The sequence below is a fragment of the Clinocottus analis genome, unplaced genomic scaffold (assembly GCF_023055335.1).
Source record: "Clinocottus analis isolate CAN_PGR_092001 unplaced genomic scaffold, fCliAna1.0.p SCAF_17, whole genome shotgun sequence".
Lineage (NCBI taxonomy): Eukaryota > Metazoa > Chordata > Actinopteri > Perciformes > Cottidae > Clinocottus > Clinocottus analis.
This window is the reverse complement of record NW_027175898.1, coordinates 17946897-17969804: the sequence shown is the minus strand read 5'-3', so window position 1 is coordinate 17969804 and position 22908 is coordinate 17946897. Positions and strand designations below refer to the sequence as shown.

Here is a 22908-nt window from a genome sequence, read left to right as displayed (position 1 = left end):
AAATGACTGAAAGGTTTAATTTCAGCTCAATGTCTCCATCTAGTGGACAACACAAAGAACTGACTCAGCAGTATTCTGCATACACATGACTGTAGTTTCTCCTGTTGAGGGGGAGGAGGGACAGAGCGGCAGCCGGAGGGAGGAGACAAGGAGACGAGTGGAGGAGTCTCAGAGTTCAGCTCTCAGTCTCTGTCTCTCTCTCTCACAGGATGGACCACTTTCATTATGGATTATTGATTACTGTAATTCTGCTTCTGATCAACTGTATACACTCTGTTTACATCTCAGACAACACAGGTGAGACACTGCTGATGCAAATGCTGCTACTACTAGTGGTACTACTACTATTACTCGTACTAATACTGCTACTAATTCAGTTTCAGTTTAATTCAGTATAGTTTGTAAAGCAGAATCACAAGTTACAAATGTGCATCAGAGGGTTTTATAATCTGTACAAATCTCTACACACACTACTACTACTACTACTACTACTACTACTACTACTACTACTACCACTGGTAGTACTGCCACTATTGCTACAACAATTTCTGCTACTGGTAGTACTACTATTGCATTTAGGCTTACTGCGAACTGTACTTGTACTGTCTCTGTTTCTACACATGGACTCTGATAAATGAGCTGCGGGTAATAAGAGTAATAATCTGAACGTACGCAGACGACGTGGTGTTGTTGGTACAGAACCACAGGAACAAATCCATAAACTCTGCACAGGACTGAAGGAGTGACTCCACATGTTGAATCAAACATCTGTAAAAAGATCAAGTCCAGCGTCGCATCAGGAACCACGTTTCTATTTTCCACGTTCTTAACTCATCTGGATTCCTGATCACGCAGCTGGTGGACGTTTCGCGCCTCCAGAGACGCAGTTCGGTTCCACTGGTTCCACCGGCTTCAGGTGTACAGGACCTGCTCAACCAATCCTGTGTTAGGGTGCTCAGACAGGAAAGAAAACATAGTTTTATAAAAAAACATAGTATATATAGTATTATATTCTGTTTCACATTAACATTAACTAATTCTATCACCGCCCAGTTCTGGTATGAATAACCAATCAGAAGAACCAACACTAAAGGTCGACACAACAAGACCCGCAAAACTAGCTGTGATGAAGACAAAGGGTTCTAGCTGTGATGAAGACAAAGGGTTCTAGCTGTGATGAAGACAAAGGGTTCTAGCTGTGATGAAGACAAAGGGTTCTAGCTGTGATGAAGACAAAGGGTTCTAGTTGTGATGAAGACAAAGGGTTCTAGTTGTGATGAAGACAAAGGGTTCTAGCTGTGATGAAGACAAAGGGTTCTAGCTGTGATGAAGACAAAGGGTTCTAGTTGTGATGAAGACAAAGGGTTCTAGCTGTGATGAAGACAAAGGGTTCTAGCTGTGATGAAGACAAAGGGTTCTAGTTGTGATGAAGACAAAGGGTTCTAGCTGTGATGAAGACAAAGTGTTCTAGCTGTGATGAAGACAAAGGGTTCTAGTTGTGATGAAGACAAAGGGTTCTAGCTGTGATGAAGACAAAGGGTTCTAGTTGTGATGAAGACAAAGGGTTCTAGTTGTGATGAAGACAAAGGGTTCTAGCTGTGATGAAGACAAAGGGTTCTGTGATGAAGACAAAGGGTTCTGTGATGAAGACAAAGGGTTCTGTGATGAAGACAAAGGGTTCTAGCTGTGATGAAGACAAAGGGTTCTAGTTGTGATGAAGACAAAGGGTTCTAGCTGTGATGAAGACAAAGGGTTCTAGCTGTGATGAAGACAAAGGGTTCTAGTTGTGATGAAGACAAAGGGTTCTAGCTGTGATGAAGACAAAGGGTTCTAGCTGTGATGAAGACAAAGGGTTCTGTGATGAAGACAAAGGGTTCTAGCTGTGATGAAGACAAAGGGTTCTAGTTGTGATGAAGACAAAGGGTTCTAGCTGTGATGAAGACAAAGGGTTCTAGCTGTGATGAAGACAAAGGGTTCTAGTTGTGATGAAGACAAAGGGTTCTGTGATGAAGACAAAGGGTTCTAGCTGTGATGAAGACAAAGGGTTCTAGCTGTGATGAAGACAAAGGGTTCTAGTTGTGATGAAGACAAAGGGTTCTAGCTGTGATGAAGACAAAGTGTTCTAGCTGTGATGAAGACAAAGGGTTCTAGTTGTGATGAAGACAAAGGGTTCTAGCTGTGATGAAGACAAAGGGTTCTAGTTGTGATGAAGACAAAGGGTTCTAGTTGTGATGAAGACAAAGGGTTCTAGCTGTGATGAAGACAAAGGGTTCTGTGATGAAGACAAAGGGTTCTGTGATGAAGACAAAGGGTTCTAGTTGTGATGAAGACAAAGGGTTCTGTGATGAAGACAAAGGGTTCTAGCTGTGATGAAGACAAAGGGTTCTAGTTGTGATGAAGACAAAGGGCTCTAGTTGTGATGAAGACAAAGGGTTCTAGCTGTGATGAAGACAAAGGGTTCTGTGATGAAGACAAAGGGTTCTAGCTGTGATGAAGACAAAGGGTTCTAGTTGTGATGAAGACAAAGGGTTCTAGCTGTGATGAAGACAAAGGGTTCTAGCTGTGATGAAGACAAAGGGTTCTGTGATGAAGACAAAGGGTTCTAGCTGTGATGAAGACAAAGGGTTCTAGTTGTGATGAAGACAAAGGGTTCTAGCTGTGATGAAGACAAAGGGTTCTAGTTGTGATGAAGACAAAGGGTTCTAGTTGTGATGAAGACAAAGGGTTCTAGCTGTGATGAAGACAAAGGGTTCTAGTTGTGATGAAGACAAAGGGTTCTGTGATGAAGACAAAGGGTTCTAGCTGTGATGAAGACAAAGGGTTCTAGCTGTGATGAAGACAAAGGGTTCTAGCTGTGATGAAGACAAAGGGTTCTAGTTGTGATGAAGACAAAGGGTTCTGTGATGAAGACAAAGGGTTCTAGCTGTGATGAAGACAAAGGGTTCTAGCTGTGATGAAGACAAAGGGTTCTAGTTGTGATGAAGACAAAGGGTTCTAGCTGTGATGAAGACAAAGGGTTCTAGTTGTGATGAAGACAAAGGGTTCTGTGATGAAGACAAAGGGTTCTAGCTGTGATGAAGACAAAGGGTTCTAGTTGTGATGAAGACAAAGGGTTCTGTGATGAAGACAAAGGGTTCTAGTTGTGATGAAGACAAAGGGTTCTGTGATGAAGACAAAGGGTTCTAGTTGTGATGAAGACAAAGGGTTCTAGTTGTGATGAAGACAAAGGGTTCTAGTTGTGATGAAGACAAAGGGTTCTAGCTGTGATGAAGACAAAGGGTTCTGTGATGAAGACAAAGGGTTCTAGCTGTGATGAAGACAAAGGGTTCTAGTTGTGATGAAGACAAAGGGTTCTAGCTGTGATGAAGACAAAGGGTTCTAGTTGTGATGAAGACAAAGGGTTCTAGTTGTGATGAAGACAAAGGGTTCTAGCTGTGATGAAGACAAAGGGTTCTAGTTGTGATGAAGACAAAGGGTTCTGTGATGAAGACAAAGGGTTCTAGCTGTGATGAAGACAAAGGGTTCTAGCTGTTATGAAGACAAAGGGTTCTAGCTGTGATGAAGACAAAGGGTTCTAGTTGTGATGAAGACAAAGGGTTCTGTGATGAAGACAAAGGGTTCTAGCTGTGATGAAGACAAAGGGTTCTAGCTGTGATGAAGACAAAGGGTTCTAGTTGTGATGAAGACAAAGGGTTCTAGCTGTGATGAAGACACAGGGTTCCAGTTGTGATGAAGACAAAGGGTTCTGTGATGAAGACAAAGGGTTCTAGCTGTGATGAAGACAAAGGGTTCTAGTTGTGATGAAGACAAAGGGTTCTGTGATGAAGACAAAGGGTTCTAGTTGTGATGAAGACAAAGGGTTCTGTGATGAAGACAAAGGGTTCTAGTTGTGATGAAGACAAAGGGTTCTAGTTGTGATGAAGACAAAGGGTTCTAGTTGTGATGAAGACAAAGGGTTCTAGTTGTGATGAAGACAAAGGGTTCTAGCTGTGATGAAGACAAAGGGTTCTGTGATGAAGACAAAGGGTTCTAGTTGTGATGAAGACAAAGGGTTCTAGTTGTGATGAAGACAAAGGGTTCTAGCTGTGATGAAGACAAAGGGTTCTAGCTGTGATGAAGACAAAGGGTTCTAGTTGTGATGAAGACAAAGGGTTCTAGTTGTGATGAAGACAAAGGGTTCTAGTTGTGATGAAGACAAAGGGTTCTAGTTGTGATGAAGACAAAGGGTTCTAGTTGTGATGAAGACAAAGGGTTCTAGTTGTGATGAAGACACAGGGTTCACAGTGGTCTTCTTTCAGCATTGGTCCCCATTGTTTCCAGTGTTTCCAGTGTTTCCAGTGTTTCCAGCGTTTCCAGTGTTGTGTTCTAATGGTTCCAGCAGCAGACGAAAACTCTTCTTTTTCTCTCCTCTTCTTTTCCCATAAATCTTTGTGTTTATGCGTTTGTGGCCTTCGAGGAATGTGAAGATTTAGATCATATTTCATAACATCCAGTGTGTGTGTGTGTACGTGTGTGTGTATGTGTGTGTTTGTGTGTGTGTGTGTGTGTGTGTGTGTGACCTTTGACCTCAATGACCTCAGAAAGAAAGACAGCAGCCTCCTTAGTGGTTAAATCACTGCAGATCTTCTGCTTTGTACTGATACTGTCCACACACACACACACACACACACACACACACACACACACTCAGTGATGTCATTCTGCTCTGCTAGGATTGGCTCTCTCCTCAAAGTTCAGTTCCAGAAAAAAACACTTCCACATTAATAACTAAACTAACTGAAGTCAGACTCACTCAGCGGGTTAAGCTGGACTATGACATCACAGTGACATCACAGCTGACTCGAGAGGGGTTCCATCTCTCTCTCAGATTCTCTCCATCAGGTGCTGTCAGAGTTCGTCGTTGTTCGTCCCATCAGGACCGACTCAGAGGGTCGCTTCCTGTCAGCTTCTGTCTTCGCCCACCACCGCAGGAAACGACACGCCCCCTTCACCAAGGACACGCCCACTGTCACAAGCGATGACACACAGACTCAAGCCAACGGGCCACTATTGCAATACGCCCCGTCCAATCAGACACGGCGTATCTGGAAGGGGCGGGGCCACAGGGCAGACGAGGCGGAGCTGTTCTACAACGTGACGGTGTTCGGTCAGGAGCTGCACCTGCGCCTGCGTCCCAACGGCCGCTTCGTCGCTCCCGCTGCCGCCACGGAGTGGTGGGAGGAGTCAGGAGGCAAACGCTCTCAGCCAATAGGAGACGCCGGCTGCTTCTACACAGGAGAGGTGTCCAACATGGAGGACACGTCCGTCGCCATCAGCAACTGTGACGGGCTGGTAGGGGTCATGTGACGACCTTTAACCGCTTCACCTTTTCAAATGTTCAAATGTTCACGTTTTCGTATTTTCACATTTTCCATCTGATCTACTTGTTCTACCTGATATCTGACTTCCACTTCATCACTCTTCATCCTTCCTCTTGATCTGAGAGCAGCTGGAGACGCTGAGTTTCACAGAACAACCATATATATATATATATATATATATATATATATATATATATATATATATATATATATATATATATATATATATATATATATATATATATATATATGTATATATTTACAAACAATAGAATATGAATAAGAGAAGAACTAAAGATGAACAGCAGTAATCAGAGGTTCATGGAGCAGCGTTCCTGTGAGACGACGTCTCTGAGTGAAGCCAGATGTGAAAGACGAGAGGTGTTCAAAGACCGCAAGAAAGAGGAACGCTCTGATCACACGTGGACACAATAACAGAAACAGGCTGTGGATCTGGTTTCTGCTCTTTAGTAACCAACTCTGATTTGTATATATATATATATATATATATATATATATATATATATATATATATATATATATATATATATATATATATATATGGCATGCTTTTCTATCAATAAGAAGCATTGATAGATTCTTATTAAGCTCCTTGAGTTCCTCTCAATGCTCAGCGTTGATTGACAGCTCTGTGTCTGCAGGCCGGGATGATCCGGACGAGTCAGGAGGAGTTCTTCATCCAGCCGCTGGGAAGAGAGAGGGAGGAGGAGGATGAGGAGGAGGAGGAGGAGGAAGAGGGAGGAAGACGACACATCGTTTATCGCTCCTCTGCCGTCCTCAAGAATCAACCGGCTGTCAATCACACTAAAGCTGTCCATCAAACAGCTGACGACTTCCTTCGAGGTCAGTAAGAGCCAACAGAGATCAGCTGACTTCCCCATGTGACCACATGACCATGTGATCATGTGATCATGTGACCATGTGACCACGTGATCATGTGACCACATGACCATGTGACCACGGTGTAAATAAACAGGTTATTCTCTCGTGTCAACACATCTTTGAACTCAGAAACTCAAATATGAAATATGTATTTTATTAATGCTGTTGTGATGAAATAAGAATGAGGAACAACACATCTCTGATTACAGGATGATCATTATGAAATGCGTGTTTAGTGAGGGTTTAAACATTCATATATACTTGTATAAATATATAAATATACTTGTATAAATATTCTTCACATCAGCAACAAAGAGGAGGAATCCAGATCCTGCTGAGTCTCTGCAGAAGGAAAGAATCAAACTGGAAACAGAGAAAAAGTTCCAGGAAACTTGGCAGAGATAGAGAGAGCTGTATACACACACACACACACACACACACACACACACACACACACACACACACACACACACACACACACACACACACACACACACAGCGACGTGGCAGCCCGAGCTTCAGAGTCTCAGAGTTCTGGAGGTTTGGAGGTTTTGGACTCTGACGGGTCGACGGTCCTCTCGGTCGCTGACATCTGTTTGTCTTCACAACAGCGTCAGCCAATGAGGAGCGAGCTCTACTTCACCTCAGCCAATGAGGAGCGAGCTCTACTTCACCTCAGCCAATGAGGAGCGAGCTCTACTTCACCTCAGCTCTACTGGGACAGTGACCTCAGAGTCTGGTGTCAGATGTTTTCATAACCACAGCATGTGTGTGAGCAGGACTTCATCGTGAGACACCTCGTGTGTTTGACTCAACAGTTTCACAGAAGGATAGCAACGATGTGAAGAAGAGAAACAGTCATATTATGATTAGATTATTATTATTATTCTATAATCTTTCTAATCTATCTATAGGGTCTCTTGTACCTGTCGGGTCTCTATAGGGTCTCTTGTACCTGTCGGGTCTCTATAGGGTCTCTTGTACCTGTCGGGTCTCTATAGGGTCTCTTGTACCTGTCGGGTCTCTATAGGGTCTCTTGTACCTGTCGGGTCTCTATAGGGTCTCTTGTACCTGTCGGGTCTCTATAGGGTCTCTTGTACCTGTCGGGTCTCTATAGGGTCTCTTGTACCTGTAGGGTCTCTATAGGGTCTCTTGTACCTGTAGGGTCTCTATAGGGTCTCTTGTACCTGTAGGGTCTCTATAGGGTCTCTTGTACCTGTCGGGTCTCTATAGGGTCTCTTGTACCTGTCGGGTCTCTATAGGGTCTCTTGTACCTGTAGGGTCTCTATAGGGTCTCTTGTCCCTGTAGGGTCTCTATAGGGTCTCTTGTCCCTGTCGGGCCTCTGGTGGGTCTCTTGTACCTGTAGAGTCTCTATAGGGTCTCTTGTACCTGTAGGGTCTCTATAGGGTCTCTTGTCCCTGTAGGGTCTCTATAGGGTCTCTTGTACCTGTAGGGTCTCTATAGGGTCTCTTGTACCTGTAGGGTCTCTATAGGGTCTCTTGTACCTGTCGGGTCTCTATAGGGTCTCTTGTCCCTGTCGGGTCTCTGGTGGGTCTTCCTTGGGGTCTTCTTTGGGGTCTCTGTGGGGCTGGGGACAAACTCATGTTAGTGAAGGGGCCACATGTTGTCCATGTTGATCTCCAGTGGGCCGGACCAGTGAAATCACAGCATAATAACGCATAATTAACAACAATGTTTCTCTATGTTTGAATCATTGGTGAAGGTTTTTAGATGATAAACTTTATTTTAAGTTCTTTCAACATTAACTAGAAGCATAAAGACCAAACGTTCAGACATCAGCTCTCTGTGTATCTGCCTGGCTCCTCGCTTTGTGGCACCACTTTCATGACGAGATCCATTTTTAACGACTTCCAACACAATAACATCCGTGCTCACGTCTACTGTGACGGTGGATCAGTGGTTTGCAAGCAGAAGATCAGAGGTTTGAATTCCAGCTCTGCTAATTGTGGTCTAAAAATTATTTTTAATTTTTTTTCCTTGTGTTGGACTGGACACCTTAGCGAGCTGGATCGGGCCCTCAGGCCGTATGTTTGACACCGCTGCTGCAGGGTCTCTGTAGGGTCTCTGTAGGGTCTCTGTAGGGTCTCTGTAAGGTCTCTGTAGGGTCTCTGTAGGGTCTCTGTAAGGTCTCTGTAGGGTCTCTGTAGGGTCTCTGTAAGGTCTCTGTAGGGTCTCTGTAGGGTCTCTGTAGGGTCTCTGTAAGGTCTCTGTAGGATCTCTGTAGGGTCTCTGTAAGGTCTCTGTAGGGTCTCTGTAGGGTCTCTGTAGGGTCTCTGTAAGGTCTCTGTAGGGTCTCTGTAGGGTCTCTGTAGGGTCTCTGTAAGGTCTCTGTAGGGTCTCTGTAGGGTCTCTGTAAGGTCTCTGTAGGGTCTCTGTAAGGTCTCTGTAGGGTCTCTGTAGGGTCTCTGTAAGGTCTCTGTAGGGTCTCTGTAAGGTCTCTGTAGGGTCTCTGTAGGGAACATTTAGAAAGAAAAACAAAGAGAAACTTTATTTGTATGCAGTTTAGTGGACGACAGAATAGCAGCTCAGTGAAACATGATATCTTCATCATCTCTTCTCCAACATCTGACCTCATGTTAGCATCAAACCTTCTGCTCGCTGGTTCACTCGACTCAACAACATCTTGATGAGCTTTGTGGCGTGAAGACATCTGAAGACTGTTAACAACGCCTCTGGTTCTCCTGCAGGTCCCCTTTTGGGTTCTCTGGACTGGAACCAGAATGTGACGTGGTCCGGATCCAGATCAGGTCGACGAAGACGCTACATTGAAGAGGCTGAACTGTTTAACATAGAGGTTAATGAACTAGTTAACGTAGAGGTTAATTAACTAGTTAACGTAGAGGTTAATGAACTAGTTAATGTAGATGTTAATGAACTAGTCAACGTAGAGGTTAATGAACTAGTCAACGTAGAGGTTAATGAACTAGTCAACATAGACGTTAATGAACTAGTCAACGTAGAGGTTAATGAACTAGTCAACGTAGAGGTTAATGAACTAGTCAACATAGACGTTAATGAACTAGTCAACATAGAGGTTAATGAACTAGTCAACATAGACGTTAATGAACTAGTCAACATAGAGGTTAATGAACTAGTCAACATAGAGGTTAATACATGTTTCCCTCTTCCAGGTCTTATTGGCTGTGGATTATTCTGTGCTTCTTTTTCACGGCCGAGACCACATTCAGAAATATCTTCTGACGCTCATGAACATTGTAAGTGAAAACACACACAGGTTTGTATTTCAATGCTAATTGTAGGCGGTGTTGAGGAAAGGTGAATCTTGCTGTACCTGTTAGTGTAAGGACATGTGGACCAGATGTTAGTGTAAGGACATGTGGACCAGATGTTAGTGTAAGGACATGTGGACCAGATGTTAGTGTAAGGACATGTGGACCAGATGTTAGTGTAAGGACATGTGGACCAGATACTGGTGTAAGGACATGTGGACCAGATGTTAGTGTAAGGACATGTGGACCAGATACTGATGTAAGGACATGTGGACCAGATGTTTGTGTAAGGACATGTGGACCAGATACTGGTGTAAGGACATGTGGACCAGATGTTAGTGTAAGGACATGTGGACCAGATACTGGTGTAAGGACATGTGGACCAGATGTTAGTGTAAGGACATGTGGACCAGATACTGGTGTAAGGACATGTGGACCAGATGTTAGTGTAAGGACATGTGGTCCAGATACTGGTGTAAGGACATGTGGACCAGATACTGGTGTAAGGACATGTGGACCAGATGCTGGTGTAAGGACATGTGGACCAGATACTGGTGTAAGGACATGTGGACCAGATACTGGTGTAAGGACATGTGGACCAGATGCTGGTGTAAGGACATGTGGACCAGATACTGGTGTAAGGACATGTGGACCAGATGTTAGTGTAAGGACATGTGGACCAGATGTTAGTGTAAGGACATGTGGACCAGATACTGGTGTAAGGACATGTGGACCAGATGCTGGTGTAAGGACATGTGGACCAGATGTTAGTGTAAGGACATGTGGACCAGATACTGGTGTAAGGACATGTGGACCAGATGCTGGTGTAAGGACATGTGGACCAGATGTTAGTGTAAGGACATGTGGACCAGATACTGGTGTAAGGACATGTGGACCAGATACTGGTGTAAGGACATGTGGACCAGATGCTGGTGTAAGGACATGTGGACCAGATGCTAGTGTAAGGACATGTGGACCAGATGTTAGTGTAAGGACATGTGGACCAGATGTTAGTGTAAGGACATGTGGACCAGATGCTAGTATAAGGACATGTGGACCAGATGCTGGTGTAAGGACATGTGGACCAGATGTTAGTGTAAGGACATGTGGACCAGATACTGGTGTAAGGACATGTGGACCAGATGCTGGTGTAAGGACATGTGGACCAGATGTTAGTGTAAGGACATGTGGACCAGATACTGGTGTAAGGACATGTGGACCAGATACTGGTGTAAGGACATGTGGACCAGATGCTGGTGTAAGGACATGTGGACCAGATGCTGGTGTAAGGACATGTGGACCAGATGCTGGTGTAAGGACATGTGGACCAGATGCTAGTGTAAGGACATGTGGACCAGATGCTAGTGTAAGGACATGTGGACCAGATGCTGGTGTAAGGACATGTGGACCAGATGTTAGTGTAAGGACATGTGGACCAGATGCTGGTGTAAGGACATGTGGACCAGATGCTGGTGTAAGGACATGTGGACCAGATGCTGGTGTAAGGACATGTGGACCAGATGCTGGTGTAAGGACATGTGGACCAGATGTTAGTGTAAGGACATGTGGACCAGATGTTAGTGTAAGGACATGTGGACCAGATGCTGGTGTAAGGACATGTGGACCAGATGCTGGTGTAAGGACATGTGGACCAGATGTTAGTGTAAGGACATGTGGACCAGATGTTAGTGTAAGGACATGTGGACCAGATGCTGGTGTAAGGACATGTGGACCAGATGCTGGTGTAAGGTAATGTGGACCAGACAGTCTAACTTCCTGTGAGAGTAAAGAGAGATCCGGTTGTCCAGCTTTACCTCAATACAAATATTGTGAAACATAGCTTACCAAAAAAGGGAATGAGACATGGTACCCTGTAATGCGGACAGCCCAACAACATCCAAAACCTTCTGCATCTCAACAACCTCTGAGACCAGAACAAGAGAGAAGTCCAGTATTTTTAATTCATCCGTCTTCTGGGTTTCTGGTCTTTGGCCACAGAAACTGCCGTCTTTCTGGCATCTCTTCCTGTCTGACTCAGCTGTCTCCCGGTCTTTTAAGACTGGGAGACCTTCTTCTTCAGTCTTGGGACTAAATCGACTGCTCTTGTCCTCTTGTGGGTTGACAACAACGATGATAGGTGAGCCTCAGGAAATGTTCTTCTAGAGGTGAAATGTCAGAACCCTAAGCCAGATGTTCAGAGTTTCAGCCTCACAAAATAGCTGGAATTGTTGGAGTCTGATGAGAGCTGTTCCTCGTTAGAAAGGACAGCGGGACACAGGAGGACATCAATGCAAGACCGGAACCAGCAGACATCTGGACGTCCAACAATCCTGCCTCAAAAAATGTCCATCTATAAAAAGATAATTAATACCAAATAATCAATAATGTGCCAAGAGTCATCCAGTGGTGTCTCAGGTCCAGTCCACCTGACCCTTTCTTTGATCTTAAATTGAGGCCCCCTCAGGTCAAAGGTCACTCACAAGGTACTCACCTTACCAAGTCTGGAACCAGGACAGGGCTCAGATTTACTGTCATCTTTGTCTGGACTCAACTGCAACCAGTTTACCATGGTGACCTCGCCATGACCTGGTGCTGCAACAGGAAACCTCCCGCCACAATAAGGTGTCTTTATAGGAGGTAATTCCAATGTGAAAGATACAATTTGGGGTCAATGTTCTTGCATTTCTCTAAATTTAGAAAAGATGTCTGGATAGCTGGATGAACCAATATGTTACATTACATTTAGCTGACGCATTTTTCCAAAGCAACTTACATTATTGCTCAATAAACTGTAGATAAAGCAATGGGGAAAAATTAGGGGCTAAGTGTCTTGCTCAAGGACACAACAACAGGGACTAGCGGCGCCGAGGCTCGAACCACTGATCAAAAGATGAACATGCTAACCACTGAGCCACAGTCGGCCTATGTTGACAGCACATCTCTCTGTTTCAGGTGAATGAGATCTATCAGGATCATTCTCTGGGGGCAAACATCAACGTGGTTCTGGTCAGAATCATCATGTTGTCACCATCAAAGGTACTAAACTCTGTCTCAAAGCTGATGAAGGTTTCTGGTCCGAGTATTTTTCGTACATGAACTAAAATTGTCCAGTTTTTGTATTGTCTTATTCAGGATCCCTCTTAGTCAGGTTAATGTGTCAACAGGCCTGAAGGTGTCAATAAATGCTCTCATTGACTACTTTGCTCTCCTATTGCCTCGGAGAGTCTTTGTTGTTAGATCTTTAAATCCTGAAGTCATATCACAATCTCTGTGAAGGTTTAGAAAGTCTATAAAGATGAAGAGCGTCAGGGAGATGCTGTTTGTAAACATAAACTTAAAACAGCCTATTTGTATTATCTACCTTGCTCTCTCTGGTCACCGCTGTAAAGGAATTGTGTGTTTTACTCAAAATATTAGTATCTGTTGAGTTTTAAGTGGCCCTAATTTTAAGTACTTTTCAAATACTCGCATATTAACACCCTGCATTTATGCTTTGGGGAAACGTTAATATGAATTTAAATTAGTAAAGGTTTGCTCTCTATCGCACATCTGCATGTTGGTGTCCCTCCATCAGTCCCAGGAGTTGATCTCTGTGGGGAATCCCCAGAAGAGCTTGGAGAACGTTTGTGGATGGTCGTATCTTCAGCACAGGGAGCAGAATCACGCCGAGCAGCACGACCACACCATCTACCTGACCAGGCAGGAGTTTGGCCCTTCTGGCATGCAGGGTACTTCTGCTAATACCTCCACTAACACTACAAGTTCTCCATCGAACATCTTCTACCTGATAAGGAGATCGGCCGCTCCGGCATGCAGGGAAGTACTGATAATACTACCACTAAAGCTACAACTACTGCTACCACTAACACTTTCTACCTGACCAGGCTGGAGTTCGGCCCCTTCGCCATGCAAGGTACTTCTGCTAATACCTCCACTAATACTACAAGTACTTCAACTATCAACATCTACCTGGTGATGAGTTTGTCCCATCCGGCAAGCAGGGTAGTACTGATAATACGGGCACTACTGCTTTAAGTACTAACACCATCTACCTGACCAGGAGGGAGTTTGGCTGTCTTGGTATGCAGGGTACTACTGCTAATACTTCTACTAATAACACAAGTACTACTTATAACACCATTTACCTAAACTCTGGCCCCTGACCTCTGACGTTTGACCTCTCTCTGTAGGTTATGCTCCAGTCACAGGAATGTGTCACCTGCATCGGAGTTGCGTCCTTGTCTTTGAAGACGGGTTCTCCTCTGCCTTCGTAGCTGCCCATGAAACAGGACATGTGTGAGACACAAACACACACATTTAAATGAACTGCAAATCAAAACGACTCTCAGGTATAGCAACGATAGTGACTTCCAGGTGTCATTGTAGAGACGATAGTGACTTCCAGGTGTCATTGTAGAGACGATAGTGACTTCAAGGTGTCAATGTGGAGACGCTAGTGACTTCAAGGTGTCAATGTGGAGACGCTAGTGACTTCAAGGTGTCAATGTGGAGATAGGAGTGACTCATCTTTTAACTGCCTGCCTGCCTGCCTGCCTGTCTGTCCCAGCTTAGGGATGGAGCACGACGGCGAGGCCAATGACTGTGCTGACGACGTGCCGTTGGGCAGCATCATGTCCCCGCGGGTTCAGGCCACCTTTCATCAGTACCACTGGTCCCGCTGTAGCTGGAGGGAGCTGCACAAGTACCTGCAGTGAGTATTGCAAATAATACTACTTGTACACAGAATAGTACGCACCACCTGAACCTGTCTGTCTGTATGTGTCTTCAGTACCTATGACTGTCTCCGTGATGACCCTTTCAACCACAATTGGCCGGCTCAACCTCAGCTGCCGGGTTTCCAGTACTCTCTGGACCAGCAGTGTCGCTTCGACTTCGGACCAGGATACAGCCTCTGTACTGCAGTATGTCTGTCTGTCTGTCTGTCTGTCTCTCTGTAAACATCTGGAGACAATGGAATGTCTGTCCCGTGTTTTCATGAACTCACCAGGATATAAAGTATTTAGTGCGATGACATCACTGTATTATATTAATAATATAAAGGCGTGTTGGGAACAGGCAGACACATCTTAGGGTGTGACACACGTTCCATGACATCACACAGGAAACTGCAGTCTTCAATCTGCTGACGTCTTTGCCTTCTTCTCTCCCTCGTTTCTACACAATGTTTGTCCTTTTGTCCCCAATAGAAACCGTCAGACTGGACGGAGTCAGTGTGTCTGTCTTTGTCCCTAGTACGCGACCCTTGACCCCTGATGTCTGTCTTTGTCCCGAGTACGCAGCCCTTGACCCTTAATGTCTGTCTTTGTCCCTAGTACGCGACCCTTGACCCTTAATGTCTGTCTTTGTCCCCAGAACGCGACCCTTGACCCTTAATGTCTGTCTTTGTCCCCAGAACGCGACCCTTGACCCTTAATGTCTGTCTTTGTCCCCAGTACGCGACCCTTGACCCTTAATGTCTGTCTTTGTCCCCTGTATGCGACCCTTGACCTTTAATGTCTGTCTTTGTCCCCAGTAAGCGACCCTTGACCCTTAATGTCTGTCTTTGTCGACAGTACGCGACCCTTGACCCCTGTAAGCAGCTGTGGTGCAGCGACTACAACAACCCCTTCTACTGTAAGACCAAGAAAGGTCCTCCGCTCGACGGGACGAAATGTGGACCGGGGAAGGTGAGTACACTCTAAATTAGCTTCAGGCTAACTGTCCCTCGGCCTTCTGTCTTGATGCTAAGCTAAGTTTGTCTCTTTGCAGCACTGTTTTAAGGGTTTCTGCATTAGGCTGACGCCCGACCTGCTGAGACAAGATGGCGGCTGGGGAACATGGAGTCCGTTCGGCGGCTGCTCCAGGACCTGCGGGGGCGGGGTCAGGTTTCGGGCCCGCCGCTGCGACACCCCGGCGTGAGTCAGCTGTCAATCATCAGTGATGTCACAAATCAGAAGCACCAATCAGAGACGCTAACCTGTTGTTGTTCTCAGTCCAGCCAACGGGGGGCGCACCTGCTTCGGGAACAGATACGAGTTCCAGCTGTGCAGCCAAGAAGAGTGTCCTCCGCTGACTGATTTCAGGTCAGTAGGTCTTCTGTTTGCTCTGTAATCTGAGTCTTGTGACTGGCTTCAGGTCAGTGTGCTTGTAGTTAACTTGTGTTGTCTTTCAGAGAGGATCAGTGTAAAGTCTGGAATCCATTTATGGAACATGAAGGGATCAAACATCACTGGCTGCCGTACCAACACCCTGACCGTAAATACATACGTTATACACACTTCATATGCACGCATATTGCTCACTTTACATGAACATTGTATACACATCTAATACACACTTTGTACACGTCCACATACCATGATTCATAATACTTTTTGGTGAACACTTGATGTAATTTCAGGTTTATGTTTTGGTACATTTTGTGTGTTATGATTTGTATCACACACACACACACACACACACACACACACACACACACACACACACACACACACACACACACACACACACACACACAAACACACACACACACAGAGCTTGTGTGTAAATGAAAAAAACAGATTGTTCAAAGCCAGACAGCCGCAGTGTTTGTGTGTGAGAGAGAGAGAGAAAAAGAGAGAGAGAGAGAGAGAGAGAGAGAGAGAGAGAGAGAGAGAGAGAGAGAGAGAGAGAGAGAGAGAGAGTTCACATGTTAAAGTCATCAGTCAGGAATCTGTTATTGGAAGGAAACTTATGGCCTCTCCTCTCTTTAACTCCTTAACTCCTTAAATGTTCCACCATTAGTGGCTCTGATGTAAAACATATTCCTATTATATCTATATCTTTCTATATATGTATACATATACATATACTTTGATGGTGTCTGTGTCTGCAGCTGATAAGCGCTGTCAGCTCTACTGCCAGTCGAAGGAGACGGCCGCCGTGGTTTCCATCAACAGAATGGTGCATGATGGGACGCCGTGCTCCTACGGCGACGCCCACAGTGTGTGCGTCAGAGGAGAGTGTGAGGTCTTTATTTTGTTTTAGTTCATCTCACTGGTACAAAGTTTCAATACATCATCTCATCATTTATCACAGTAAAGTATAGCATGAAGTAGTACACATAGAATTACATTGTTTATCACAGTAAAGTATAACATAAAGTAGTATTCGTAGTATTACATAATTGGGCAAGAGGAAGGTGGAGATGTCCTAACAGGAAGGGTCATACCGGGCAAGAGGAATGTGGAGAAGTCCTAACAGGAAGGGTCATACCGGGCAAGAGGAAGGTGGAGAAGTCCTAACAGGAAGGGTCATACCAGGCAAGAGGAAGGTGGAGAAGTCCTAACAAGAAGGGTCATACCGGGCAAGAGGAAGGTGGAGAAGTCCTAACAGGAAGGGTCATACCGGGCCAGAGGAAGGTGGAGAAGTCCTAACAGGAAGGGTCATATTGGGCAAGAGGAAGGTGGAGAAGCCCTAACAGGAAAGGTCATACTGGACAAGAGGAAGGTGGAGAAGTCCTAACAGGAAAGGTCATACTGGACAAGAGGAAGGTGGAGGAGTCCTAACAGGAAAGGTCATACTGGACAAGAGGAAGGTGGAGGAGTCCTAACAGGAAGGGTCATACCAGGCAAGAGGAAGGTGGAGAAATCCTAACAGAAAGGGTCATGCCGGGCAAGAGATAGGTGGAGAAGTCCTAACAGGAAGGTTCATACCGAGCAAGAGGAAGGCGGAGAAGTCCGAACAGGAAGGGTCATACTAAAGGAAAGGTGAAACCAGTCGAAGGGAAAAAGTGCTGGCCGGTCTGGCGTAACACGGTGAACGATCTGGCTGTGACTGTGAGTGAAGTTGGGGCTAATATACCAGGGGGAGGGGCTAATATACCAGAGGGAGGAGCTTATATATCAGAGGCAGTAGGTGCAGTAGACTGGGCAGGTGAGAGTGATAGCTGAAGTGTGACAGTACACGTAGTATTTGAAAATTGAAAAGATAATTGTGAGATGGTGGTTCAGGTGGACTCACTTAGTCCAGTTTTTGGGAGTCATCTGCAGCACACTTCTCTCCTTTTCCTGAGATATCCCCTCTGTGCTTGTGTCTCATCTCCTCTTGCAGCATGTAGGTTGTGATGGACAGATCGCCTCGGACCAGCAGGAGGATAGATGTGGAGTCTGTGGAGGAGATAACTCCAGCTGTAAGATCATCAAAGGGAACTTCACCCGCAGCACCAAGAAACCAGGTCTGGAGCTCCTTTAGTTTGATGTCAATCATTCAGTAGAAAGTCTTTGATCCTAACCAATAAAGGATCATAGTTCCCATCTGGAGTATCTCTTGGTTTTTAAATACATATAATCACATTTCAAAGACATTAGCAAAATCCCAATTTTCTTTTTTTTTCTTCAATTTTCTAGGTTACCTGAAGATCCTGGAGATCCCCAAAGGAGCCCGACACCTGCTGATCCAGGAGTTTAAAGAAACCCAGCACATCCTGGGTAAGAGGGGGGAGGAGCCTGTTCCACCCTACAGGAAGAACGTCTGTCTTTCTGTGGAGAACCTTGACTTGTTTCCTTTTCCAGCGCTGACGAACCAGGAGACGGGACACCTCTTCCTCAACGATGAAGACGAACGGCCCGAATCCAGAGTGGTGATCGAGAAGGGTTCGGCGTGGGAGTACAGCAACACCGAGGAGCAGGAGTCCGTCCAGACTACAGGGCCCCTGAAGTACGGAGTTCTGCTCATGGTCAGTTCGTCGCCACAGGAACTCCAACTTGTTTTTCAATCTAAATCATACAAAAACGGCGCCTTCCTGTGTTTCTGTCCATCAGGTCCGTTCCCATGGAGACTCCAAGGTGACGGTGTCCTATAAGTACGTCATCCAGGATCGTCTCCGGTCCTCGCTGGAGTCCAACCTGCTGCAGGAGGACGCCATCTTCTACGAGTGGGCACTGAAGAAGTGGTCGCACTGCTCCAAGCCCTGTGGAGGAGGTACGCAAGCACCTGGTCATGAACATAACTCAAAACCCTTAAACAGTGTTAGGTTAACTACATTGTCTGCTTGGCAGGCAAACAATACACACGATTTGGCTGCAGGAGGAAGGCTGATGGGAAAATGGTTCAGAGGACATTCTGCTCCAACATCAACAAACCGAGAGCCATCAGCCGCACCTGCAACACCAACACCTGCAGCTCCCCAAGGTAACAACCACAGACCCCCAGGGTAACACCTGTAGCCCTTCCCCTCAGCCCCCTCGTTAACGGTAAATGGACCTGTACTTGTAAAGCACTTTTCTAGTCTTCTGATCACTCAAAGCGCTTTAACACTACATGATATCATTCACACACTGATGGGAGAAGCCACCATGCAAGGTGCCACATGAGTAGCATCAACCATTCATACTCCGTAGGGGCAGCTATTGGAGCAATTTAGGGTTAAGTGTCTTGCTCAAGGACACATCGACATGGGCTAGCAGCGCCGGGAATCGAACCACCAATCCTCTTATTGGTGGTTGGTGGTGCAGTGTCAGTTTGTTTTCATATCAAGAAACAGCTGAGTATCTGATTGTAGGTCTTGAACTTTGGTTGACTGAACAAACTACTTAATCAGGAAAGAGTAAACATGATAAAAAAAAAAAGTCCAGATGTAAATAGAGACAGAAATGTTTTTATAATGGTCAACAAATCACATTTTAATAATGTAGATAAACATTTTCAATGTGACACTTAAAATAGATTATACAATAGGAACAAAATCTAAAAGCACAAAACTTAAACCATAAACCATATATGTATAAATATGATATATATGGTTTATTGAATGGCATATTACTGCTTCCTCTCAGCTGGGTAACCGGAGAGTGGGAGGACTGCAGTACCACCTGCGGCCAAACTGGGTGGCAGCGTCGCTGGGTGACCTGCCAGCAGATGTCCAGCAGGGGGCAGCGCTCAGTGCACAGCAAACTCTGCCGTGAAAACCGGCCAGAAGTCAAACAAACCTGCAATCGTTTACCCTGTCCGGCTTCCTGGAGAGCTGGGCCATGGACCCCGGTAAGAAGACTGAAACTATTCTCAATCACAAAGACATTTCACCACGAGGAATTCCCCAACCTTCCTTTTTCTGGACTATGTCTGCATTCCTTCTGTCTGGACGACCCTCAATTTCATTCTTTCTGGACTACATTTAAGTTCCTCTTTCTGGACTCCTTTGCAGTTCATTCTATCTGGAATGCCACTAACTTATTTCTCTCTAAACTACCTCAAATTTCCTCAACATGGACCTACTCTAAGTTAATTGAATACCTCCAACCTCATTCTGGACTACGTGTAACTTCCTTCTTTCCAGACTACCTCCATGTTTCTCCTTTTGGGACTTCATCTATCTTTATTCTTTCTTGACTACATCTCTTCCTTCTTCCTGGATTACCTCTAACTTCCTTGTTGCAAGACTACATCTTTCTTTCTCTTTTTAGACTACTTCCCCTTTACTTTTTTTCTAGACCACTTTTGACTTTAACTATTCTTCTGACCTCAACTTTCCTACTTTAGGGAACTTCCTTCTTCCTTTTATACCTTTCTTCTATCTGGACTAAATGTTACTTCTTTCAACATCTGAATTTCACCAACATGTTTATGTTTGTAGTGTTCAGTGTCATGCGGAAATGGGACTCAGGAGCGTCAGATTGCGTGTTTGAGTCCTGAGGGTTCATCCCATAACTGCAGTGATTTTCCACCAATCAAGAACCGCACCTGCCAGCCTCCCCCTTGTAGCGGTAGGCATCGAGCAATCACATACCAAATAAAAGTGCACTGAGGAAGTAATGCTGGGAGTTGTAGTCTGTTTGTAGCTAACTGAGTGGTTGTCTCCCCCTGCAGGCGATCAGAAGAACGCCATCATTCAGTGGCTGTCCAGGTCCAACCCAGACATCCCAGCTCCAAAGATCTCCTCTAGTAAAGCACACATGTTCCTCCTCTTCCTTTTCTTTCTGTTCTTCCCTCCTCCTTTGACAACAACTACATTTGATTGACTGAGATTTTTACAGATTCTGAAGGATAGAAAACTGTTTTATCTGCAGGGACTGAGATCCCATCACCTGGACCACAAGCATCATGCAGTTGTACATAACTGTACAGTGTGCACAAATTAATCTTTAGAAGAAATTCAACCTGCCCAACAAGGTGAAAGCTTACCTGACTCCGTCCTTCAAAATAAAAGCTGCAGGTGTGCTGTTTCTGTGCATAGATATTTATACCAGGTGTGAGAGAATCAGGTTTTACAACAACCTCCACTAGAGGGGACTGGTGTGTTAAAACCATTATTGATAGTCTTCTTTTGTGTCTCAGTTTGAACCTGAAACCATCACATTGCTTTCACTGGTCCCACTGGTCCCACTGGTCTCACATTCTGCTCTGGTGGTCCAACTTGTCTCCAGGGCAGCGATGCCGAGGTGACCGCTCCGTGTTTTGCCGGATGGAGGCATTGAGTCGGTACTGCTCTATCGCCGGGTACCGCCAGATGTGCTGCAAGTCCTGCAGCAACCTCAGCAACTCCAGCAACACCAGCAACTCCAGCAACTTCAGCAACACCAACAGTTCAAGCAGCCCCAGCAGCTCCAGCAGCCCTTTCCCATCGACGGCCAACAGGTCGGAGCTGGAACGTTCCGCTAAAAGATCGACCGCAACTTAAACTGATCTGCTATCGCTGATCTTCTTTTTGTTTTCGTTGTCTTGTAGTTCCTGGAGTTCAACCACAGAAACGATGACCTCATCGTCCTACTGGTCTGACATCACCAGTGATATCACCAGTGACATTACCGGTGACATCACGAGCAGACTGGCTCCCAGCACCACTGTGACTCCTCCCCCGACCGGCAGGAGCAGCACCGACTTTGTTTACGTGGAGTATGAGGATTACAACGAGTACTTGTCCTACGAGGATCATTCTGTTTCCTCAGCCCGCCCTCTCATCATTCCACAAACTAGTACTACTATCACTACCACTACTAGTACTACTATCACTACTACTGCTAGTACTAGTAATACTACTACTATCACTACCACTGCTACAAGGCGACCAAAAAAAACTGCTCCCGCACATTTATTCAAATGGAAAACTCCCACAATGCGCTCTGAGTTCGCTACTTCAATTGATCCTGATGACATCATCACTGCTAGGTCAGGAGGGAGGAGCCTCCAGACCGCAATGAAGGACTCTGCGGACGAGGTCCCGTACCGGGTTGTGGGGCTGGACGCCGCCAGAGGACAGAACCAGAACCTCTTTGTGCCGCGGATTCCGCCGGCCCGCGAGCGGACGCAGAACAAACGGATCCAGCAGCTTCTGAACGAGAAGCGACGACGGGATCCGGCGAGGATGGACAGGAAACACGGATTATAAAATCACATTCCTGTTTTCTGGTATCGGTCACAGTGTGGAAGACGACAAGTTTGGTAGCGTTAGCAGAAAGTGGCTCACTTTCTGCTAACGCTAACAAACTTGTCACGTGCAGCCTGCTCACTTTCTGCTAACGTTTTAATGTATAAAACCAAATAATCATGTTTGTCAATAAAGCAAAGCCTCATCCAGCTGCTGATGTCATCACAACTTGTCTTTAAGGGACAGTGCAACTGTTCTCCTCTCTGATGCCACTTAAGCTAAGCTTAGCACAAAGACTGGAAACAGAGGGAAAAGCAAGTTTAGTTTAGCATGAACACTGGAAAAAACTAGCTTCGCTTTGCACAAAGGCAGGAAAAACTAGCTTAGCACAATGGCTGGAAACATCTAGCTTAGTTTAGCATGAATTACAACCAGCCAAGCTTAGCATACATGCTGGAAACCACCATTTAATGTTATCATTAATACTGGAAAAAGCTATCTTAGCTCAGCAAAAAGACTGGAAACTATCTTAGCTTAATTTAGCATGAAGACTGGAAAACCGTAGCTTAGCTTAGCACAAGGTCTGGAACCAGCTAATTTAGCCTAGCATGAATACTGGAAACAGAGGGAAACAACCAGCCTATTTTAGCATAAATGCTGGAAACCACCATCTTAGCTTAGCAATAATACTGGAAAAAGCTACTTTAGCTTAGCACAAAAACTGGAAACAGATAGCCTAGCTCTATCTTAAGGTAACAGCATCCAGCAGATGCTCAGAAATATAAGAAATTAGAATTTTGATTTATTTAGGTCTGTAAAACAAAATTTACCTGTTTTTAGTTTGACACCTTTCACATTTTAATCAATTTACAAACATTTTTCAAACTTCCCTGAAAGAAGGCCTCAGAACCAGAACCACTTCTGGTTCTCACAATATTAGGTCTGACCCGTTTCCTGTTGACAAAGTGGTTTCTCTGAACATCTGGTTCTGGTTCTGGTTCAGTTTGGTCAGCTGGTCGTCTGCTGAGCATCAAACTGGGCTCAAGTTAG

The 22908-nt window shown here is 45.2% G+C and overlaps 1 protein-coding gene across 1 annotated transcript; it reads left to right on the top strand.

Moving 5' to 3' along the window:
* Window positions 1-197: 197 nt before the first annotated feature.
* LOC137787399 (A disintegrin and metalloproteinase with thrombospondin motifs 2-like) lies at window positions 198-22015 on the top strand. The gene is made up of 25 exons (XM_068579799.1): window positions 198-297; window positions 4868-5331; window positions 6023-6224; window positions 8973-9079; window positions 9417-9500; window positions 12468-12551; window positions 13090-13243; window positions 13706-13811; window positions 14083-14226; window positions 14305-14437; window positions 15089-15202; window positions 15285-15430; window positions 15509-15598; window positions 15688-15770; window positions 16390-16523; window positions 17607-17730; window positions 17903-17983; window positions 18068-18231; window positions 18317-18476; window positions 18554-18686; window positions 19331-19535; window positions 20128-20257; window positions 20361-20435; window positions 20918-21128; window positions 21219-22015. Exons 1-25 carry the CDS (start codon window positions 210-212, stop codon window positions 21877-21879), a joined length of 4077 nt encoding a protein of 1358 aa, XP_068435900.1. The 5' UTR covers window positions 198-209; the 3' UTR covers window positions 21880-22015.
* Window positions 22016-22908: the final 893 nt, after the last annotated feature.